This window comes from Papaver somniferum, chromosome 7, assembly GCF_003573695.1.
Source record: "Papaver somniferum cultivar HN1 chromosome 7, ASM357369v1, whole genome shotgun sequence".
Lineage (NCBI taxonomy): Eukaryota > Viridiplantae > Streptophyta > Magnoliopsida > Ranunculales > Papaveraceae > Papaver > Papaver somniferum.
In genome coordinates, this window is record NC_039364.1 from 190,920,240 (window position 1) to 190,928,441 (window position 8,202).

The 8,202-nt window shown below is 34.8% G+C and overlaps 2 protein-coding genes across 4 annotated transcripts; one reads left to right on the top strand and one right to left on the bottom strand.

The window, feature by feature from the left end:
• The first annotated feature begins 861 nt into the window (after positions 1–861).
• Positions 862–5,767, top strand: LOC113299251 (afadin- and alpha-actinin-binding protein-like). 3 transcript variants are annotated; one of them, XM_026548239.1, is made up of 16 exons: positions 862–1,020; positions 1,114–1,145; positions 1,232–1,343; positions 1,429–1,526; positions 2,447–2,543; positions 2,699–2,788; positions 2,900–2,962; positions 3,062–3,136; positions 3,217–3,282; positions 3,374–3,451; positions 3,893–4,003; positions 4,131–4,208; positions 4,321–4,440; positions 4,822–4,871; positions 4,948–5,005; positions 5,522–5,767. In XM_026548239.1, the coding sequence occupies exons 1-16, from the start codon at positions 988–990 to the stop codon at positions 5,528–5,530; spliced, it is 1,170 nt and encodes a 389-aa protein (XP_026404024.1). In that variant the 5' UTR covers positions 862–987; the 3' UTR covers positions 5,531–5,767. The 3 variants fall into 3 exon arrangements, with proteins under 3 accessions (XP_026404024.1, XP_026404025.1, XP_026404026.1); XM_026548240.1 differs by having other exon boundaries at positions 4,828–4,871; XM_026548241.1 differs by having other exon boundaries at positions 1,114–1,139.
• A 459-nt stretch (positions 5,768–6,226) lies between these two features.
• LOC113293235 lies at positions 6,227–7,517 on the bottom strand. The gene is made up of 2 exons (XM_026541934.1): positions 6,914–7,517; positions 6,227–6,808 (listed from the first exon to the last, which is right to left on the bottom strand). The coding sequence occupies exons 1-2, from the start codon at positions 7,496–7,498 to the stop codon at positions 6,323–6,325; spliced, it is 1,071 nt and encodes a 356-aa protein (XP_026397719.1). The 5' UTR covers positions 7,499–7,517; the 3' UTR covers positions 6,227–6,322.
• Between the last annotated feature and the right edge of the window lie 685 nt (positions 7,518–8,202).

An 8,202-nucleotide genomic window follows, 5' to 3' on the forward strand; every position in this document is an offset into this window, starting at 1 on the left:
GAGACATGCACATTTTTCAAGAGGTTAAAGAATTGTTTCATTAGTCACGATGCTAACTATAAAGTTGGAGGCTCTCTCTTTCATAAAATAGTCATTACTATTCAAAAGGTTGTTGGTGCCCAGATGGTTGCTAGGTTGCCAGCACGCACTGTGTAATTATTGACATGATTTGCTTTTCTTAATAAAAGCCCCCTGTGACATTTTTCATAAATAAAATAAATAAAATAAATATTATTTATATCTTATATATTAAGATTAAAAATTTAATTTATTATAATTAAAGTTTATTTAAAACTAATTTTTAAAAGCAGGTTTATTCTCGTCATTAACTGCATCACCAACACTTTAAAATACCAATTTACCAAACATAATTTTTAGTTTATAAATTTCACAGCGCTTTTCAAATTATATATAGTTTACCAAATGCCATGTCAACGTACGTCACAACACAACAGAAGAACACTATTCTAAAACGCACGACAATATCAAACTAGCCTTTTGTGTGATTCTAGTTTATTCTATTTATAAACAAAAATGCTAATTTAATCTCCTTTTAATCAAATCTAAACATTATTATTCATAAAAAGCTTATCAATATTAACTTTGTTTAATCTATTTTAAAAATAAAAATAATTATTGTATTGAATAGATTATCGTAGAATCTTATTTTAATTTTAATGGGTACGCATAACATATACTGTGTGTCCGTGTCCCTATGATCTTTTTTCTTTTGTTGTTGCTGAGATTTTACGTGTACGGTGTACCTCTAACCGGGTCGTGGTATCCCGTGTCCGTTTCCGTGCAGCACATAATATAACCCAACCTATCATCGCTAATTTCAATTTCAAATTTTCTCTTAGTCTCACACACTATTTAGATCTCTTTCTCTCTCTGACTCTCTCTTAAAACTCAAAACCAAAGACTCCACTGAAAAATTCCTCTTCTCTCTCTAAACATCTCCATTACATAGCACAAAGCTTTTATCAAATGGGTTCAACTGAAGCCGACTTCGATCGTAGAGTAAGAAATCCAAAAACCTTGATAATAACAATATCTTATCTTCTCGCAACTCTAATTTCTCAGTTAATGGTGTTTTGTCAAATTCTTTTGCAGGCATCTAACAACCAGTCGAGTTTCGGGTTAGGGTGATTTTTCTTTTCTTTATTTTTAGCAGGGTTCAGTCCAAATTCGTTTTTAGGGGTTTGAGTGATGTTCATTTTTGTTTACACAGGGAATATGCATTTGCAAATACTGAAAACCTAGATCATTGTGCAAAGTATTTGAATCAAACACTCGTTACATTTGGATTTCCTGCTTCCCTTGATCTCTTTGCAAATGATCCAGTAAGTTTTCTTTTCACTTTCTATCTTCATTTATGCGTTTTCATTCGAATATTTCTTAAATTTTTTTGGTCTTTTTTGTTTTTAGATCTCAATTGCTCGTACTTGCAATTGTATGTATTCACTTCTTCAACAAAGACAACGTGATATCGATTTCCGGGAATCTACTAATGAGCAGAGACAGAGGTGAATGTAATTCTTTTCGTCTTCTTAATTTTACTTGAAAAATTATGTGGTATAGGAAAATTGAGAAAATTCAATATTTTCTGTTTTACTTTTTGATTGGTGTATTCATGTGTTATGTCTCCTCAATCTCGGAAAAAATTGTGGATGCAATCCTCTATTTTAATTGGTGTCTGGTGAAAAATAACAAATGTAGGTACTACACTTGCAATGTGGAGGGATAGTTGCATGATTAGGGTCAATGAGGACTGTTATGACCTTCTCAATTGGCCATTTGGTCGAATATCCACCCAATCTCTGTCACATTGTTCCTTCTGTTCCGGTTTCTTTGGTTGGCTATTCTTCGTTTCTGTTTTTTGAGTAAGGGTAAATAGTAAAAAGAAATGTTCAGTACTTTTGCCATGTGGAATAATAATGCTGACACTAACAGTACATAGTACTTAGTGGAGTGCGATTTTGTTCACCCATTTGCAAGGGGGTAATTATTATGAGTTAACCTAACTTTGCATGCGGCCTTATAGTTTTGAAGAATAAGTAACCAGGAGATGTTGACTGTGAGTCTGTGATCATTGTATTGCTATAGCCACCAACCCAATAAGAGGGTAACCTCCATAATACACTTGTTGCTATTGCATTGTTGAAATGACTTGCCCAATTGAGGTTGTATGCTGTAACTCATTATAAATGACATGTATGGTGCTAACTGTAATTTCAAAGAATTTTCTTATTGTTCTGTGGATAACCATTAATATTCTCTGGAGTGTCAAAGTAAGATATAACAAAAGGTAGATATAACAAAAAGTAAATGTGAAGAAGTTCTTTCATTCATTGCATTATGTAGTGTAGTTTTAGGTTGTCAACGTTTCTTACTTATGTGGTTAACTAGCAGTTTCCTAATAATTTTTTGTTTTCTCATGTTGTAGGCTGCTATCTGACATGTCGAGATTAGAAGCCAAAGTTGAAAGGCTTGAGGCGCAAGTAGCAGTGAAAGATCGAGAGTTGGCTACACTAACCAGAAAGGTCTGAACTCTTAGGCACTTAGCTTCATAAACTTATCTTTTGAGAGTAAAAATATAGGTTCTGTTCCATTTCTAACGGTGTATCAAGGATAATTCATTCTGTATCGATTATGTTAGAACCATCATTTAACATCCCACGACTGTTTACATGGTTAGGAAGCTAAAGCTGCTGCTACCTTCAAGGCCCAAATTGATAAGTTGCAGCAGGAGCGAGATGAATTTCAGCGGATGGTCATTGGTAATCAGGTTAGTAACCATAAGTCGTAAAGTTACTTTTCATTTTTTATATTCCGTTTTGTTATCTGTCGGTGTATTATTTCTGACAGTCATCTCTGTGTACTCGATAAAACTTGAAAGCAAGTTCGAACTCAACAGATACATGAAACGAAGAAAAAAGAGAAGGAGTACATAAAGCTGCAGGTAAGATCATATTAGCCATCTCTATCCTTATGAAAGCTTGTCCGTGACTTTACCTAATGGTGTTAATTTCATAAATGTGCATAACGTGTTATTCTGCAGGAGAGGTTAAACCAAGTTCTTATGGAGAAAAAGAAGGAGTCAAAATCGGGCATGGAGATAATGAATTTGCTTCAGGTACTCATATGTCCATATGCAGTAGTATGGGAATGCCATGTGAGGCATCTAACCCTTTGCTTATATATCCATCTTTACAGAAAGAAGGGCGTCAACGTGGGACTTGGAACGGAAAGAAGGCTGACAGCGACTTTTATAAAATGATTGTACGAAATATATGTCTTCATTCTAATTTATGAACTTCTTTTGGTGCATATTGCTTATTAGTTCTTTACTAACACCACTTGCAATCAACAGGTGGATGCTTATGAGGTGAAGAAGAAAGAGCTTATGGCCGAGAATGCTGACTTGAGGGCTTTATTACGTTCAATGCAGGTACCTGACTGACTGTGAGCCGTGTTTGAGAGTTATCTGTTATGCTAGTCTGTATCAATTTGATAGGCTTGTACTATGGTATTGATTACTGCGCTCTAAAAATTGGGAGACTAGATTTATCAGCAAACTTTTTGTTGTTTGGGTTCAATACAGTTTATAACATATTCTAGAATCAAAATAAATGGCTTTATAAAACATGCTAATAATGTTGCTTATTTCTTGTCTCAGTCGACCATGAGTTTCTTCATTTCCTTTGGAAGGATAGAAATTGCGCAAAAAAAATAAATAAAAAAAAAATGGTTGAATTTCCTTTGATAAATAATCGTTTTATGCATGAACTTGTTCATTTACTCCCTTGTTAATTTAATTGCTCTTTGTCTACGAGAATAATAATGTCTATAGGGATGCACTAAGCTACTACCAAGTTCTTGATGTTTGCAGATGGATATGCGGGAGTTCTTGAATGCTCCAAATGGGTTATCTAAACAAACTTTGGCTGGCAATGAAAGACTTGATGCTGATCCACCGCAGTCTCCATTGGGTGGTACAACGGTATTATTCAGTCCCCTTTTTGTTTATAATGCAAATTGATAGTTATGTCCTTTCTTTAAGTTGACAGTTTAGATATATTGCGTATGTAATGCGGATTTGTAAATTCTTTTATCTGTGTAATTTCCAGGATGTCTTTGACCTACCATTTCCCATGGCTAGAAATCAAATTGAAGAGAGCCTGCGAACTAAAATGACTTCCATAAAGGTGAATAGATTGTTACATGCATTTTTATACCCATGTATTTTTTTTCTTCCATAATACTATTGTCTTCAAACTCTTGTATCTCATCATATCACATGTATTTATCGCTTTGAAGGAGCGGATGGTTCAACTGCAAGATGCACAAAAAGGAGCAGATGTCACGTCAGAGGCAAGTGAGAGGGAACTTGAACTTGAAGCTCAGCTCGTTGAGGCGAGGAGCATTATCCAGGAGCAGGTGCTGTAATTTTCTGTTTATTTAGTTTTGGTATCCATCTTTTTGGCATTGTTGAGAATTGACTGTTTATACATTGGAACTTCATTAGCTAGATATCAAAGATATGTTGGCTTTTTCCTTTCCTGAATTATCTTGGTTATTCAATATCCACGCTTCTCTAGGTAGTAGTTAGCAGAAATACATATTTTTTAAAGATGTTGAAATGTTGCCAAGATAATTAAGACTATTGGTGAGCGGTGGCTTTATTAGAGTTTGTAGTTGGCATTATCACTTCTAAGACATCTCTCTGTCTCTTTTATTAATTGTTTTTTTGAAATTTGCACGGATGTGTTAGTTCTGTTTGAGCTTTCCGTTGGTTTTTTCTGATCATTCTGTATTTAGATGCAGGCTTCGGTAATGTCCAAGCATCTGTCCAAATCTGAGAGGCCGAGGTAGCAACACGACTTTGTTTTGGATGACGGTTCTTCAGTTTCATGCATATTTATGCACTTACATTTATTTATGCAGACGAATGAATGACCATTTAGATTCTGGCAGGGAGTTAATCCTTTCAACACCAGCTAAGGTATTAATCTGTCCCTTCTCTCCATCTTTCATTATCTTTCGACAAAAAATAAATAAATGCAAGTTTCTTTTATTTATTTGAGATAAACAGGAAAAAAAAATTTATCTTCCTTTCTTCTGTGTTATTCGTATTTTTGTAAATAAGTTCTTGACAGTTAAACAAACCTCTTTCCTAACGAACTTGATTTCTAAAGCTTGAACGAACTTCTTTCCAAGACAAATCCCTAACTACATATGATATATTGCTTTTGAGGCCAATACTTATATACATTTTTTTTATTGATAAAGTACGTACAATATATTGAATTTAAACAAAATAACTTGCTATAAGAATTTCTTCTTTTCAGTATAAGCGCACAATTTTAGAATCCTGCTATTTGAAATTCTAAAATATAGTTAAAATACATTCCAAATTGTATCCTGCTATTTGAAATTCTAAAATATAGTGAAAATACATTCCGCATTACTCCCAGTGGTGTTATTCTTTACTGAAATTTGTTCCTTGTTCTTCTTCCAGGGAGTCTAGAAACATGAGTAGAGGTTTCTTCAGAAGCCCTGAGAGTCCGTCATGCCAACAAAGAACTAAGCTTGTAAACTTCTGTAAACTTACTCTGATTGATAGCACTAATTAAGGTCTCCTTGACCTTTGCGACAGGCATTGTAGGATAATTAGCGTACTGTATTATGAGATTATTTGTTATCGAACTCAAAACTGCTCTTTTATTGAAATTAGTTGTTTATATGAGAGTTTGTATTTGCATCCCTTTTTCCTCTTTTACTGTTTGTAAACCCTCCAAAACACTCAGGACTTCATTGTAACTGAAGAAAATTAGATTCAAGTACTGTAGTCAATTAGCTGAATATAAAATCTTAATTCTACTGGATATGAACATTTTATACATTGTCAATTGAGAAACTCAGAAGAGGGAACGAAAGGTAGGCATGGTATAGATGATGCTGCTTAGCCTGACCTATCAGATAATTTTGTGGGGTGCTTAGGTGCAGAAGTTGGTATGCAGGAACTGTGGTACATATTCATGTTTCTCTGATGAGTTTTTGCTGCCATGAATTTCTCGAACCATTATTAAACAGTTCTTAGTTGTTCCCTAACTAACGGATTCAAGATTCCAAGAGTTAACGTTTGCACTGAATGCATTCCCTAACAGCTTCGTTCGAACAAAAATTAAATTAAATTGAAAATAATTAATAGCGTTGTGTTGAATACAAATCACTTATTACTACATTCATGGAACAAAAGCAAGATTAGGGTTCCTGACACATTTCCAACAGGTACAGTTATACTTCCCTTCACAACTTCTTAAAGTGACACTCCAGATATGATTTTCTTCGTCCTTGATTTCCATTTTCCAGCCCTGATCTTCTCACTGGGTCCCTGAAAACCATTCCAGATGCCTGCAACATGAACCCCCTCAATGTAGAACCCACTTTCTTCTGCAACAGAAACCTCAACCAACCCGATCATCACATCTCCAAAAGATTTGTAGCGTTCTTCTGGATCTCTCATTTGTATCAGCACAGCAATAATAACACATTCTTTTCCCATCTCTGCTGTTTTTTCTTTAGCGGGCTTTCCTTTTGCGCCCATCATAATGGATAAACCCTCCAGAGCCAAAACTTCCATCTTCTTAATCGAGCTTCTAAGTATGCTCTCCATTAAATTCTTTTCAAAACCACGTGACACCTTCTCAGTTAAATTTTCGCACTCAAATTCCCCCATTGGCATTGATTCGAGCAACCAACAGCTCATACGGCTTGCACCCATGGATGCCATTTGTTGCAAGACCTGTTCAAAAAAAAAAAAAAAACAAAGTTTACACGATTATGAAAATTTCTTGAAGGAGAAATGGAGAATAGACGATCGCTACAAAGAATTAGAGTAAACGTAAACCTGAAAAGCAGTACTAGATCCAGTTTCCTTGTACACAATTTTTGGGGCAGAAATCTGCATGGCCATTCTTCCCCAGGGTCTACTTTTATTGGTGACATAGACGTATTCCCCACTAACAAGTCTCATAAGCTTAGATTCTAGGAGGACATTATTGCTAATCCCACTTCTGTGATCTCCTTCGAGCTTATCATTTTTTTTTTCATTTCTACTATCAATATAGTCTCTAAGATTCTTCTCTATATCTATCCATTTATTAATTTGAAGAAGATCGAGTTCTAGTTGCCGGACTCTTTTCCAATAAACGTATGCAGCTTCTTTCCCATCAGTGAAGTGATTCTGAGGATATTGTTCGGTTGGGGGAGGAGGAGGAGGTGGAGAGCTCGGTTTTTTGTTGGAAGTATTTATAGAGATATAAGAAGAAGCCTTCTTTGAGACCGGTTTGATCGATGGTCGGATATATGTTTTGGAATCCTTGCAAAGAAGGTGACAACAAGTAATGTAAAATGATTTGAAACCTGAACAGTTTGTTGAAACTAGTACTGGTGAAGAGATTGATGATTTCTTGTTCTTGTTTGATGTTTCCATTTCTTGCTCTGTTTCTGACTTTCTCTTCACACATTGATGATGCAAAAAGAATTCTGTAGAAGAGTTTATATTGTAGTATGGGGAGATGAGATGTGTATTTTTTTTTCGTATTTGACTGATTCAAATTATGTATCGTTGTTTGTTCAAATTGGAAAATGATATGGAGTTTGAATTTGAATTTTTGTTAAACCTTAAAGATAGGTATCATTCCAAACGGATATAAAAAGGAGTTGCGATTTTGTATGAAATGCAGAAGAGGTTGTTTACCCGGCTTGGTTGGGGTATACGTATACCCAAACTAACTGCGGCATACCCAATAAGATAAAATCTGGTCATTATGAAGTAAAACCAAGTCATCCCTTAACCTTGTATTTTCTAAATGGCTAAAGTGCCCCCACAATGATTAACACTAATTTAATTAAAATGATTAGATTAGTTAAATTAGTTAGATTAGTTAGTTGATTTATAAGTTGGGTTTTAGAAATAATTTAGAGAGAGAAGTAGAATGAAGTAGTAGAGGAAGTTTTTTTTTTTTGGGGGGGAGGAAGTTAGGGTTTTTGAGAAATTTGTGATATGAGTGATGAGTGATTCAAATCCTGATTTTGAAGTGGGGAGTCTTCTAACTTTCTTCCTACAGATGAGTACTTGTATGTGATCTACCAGACCATGTTCAAATGGATTACATGCATGACCCTCACTTTTAT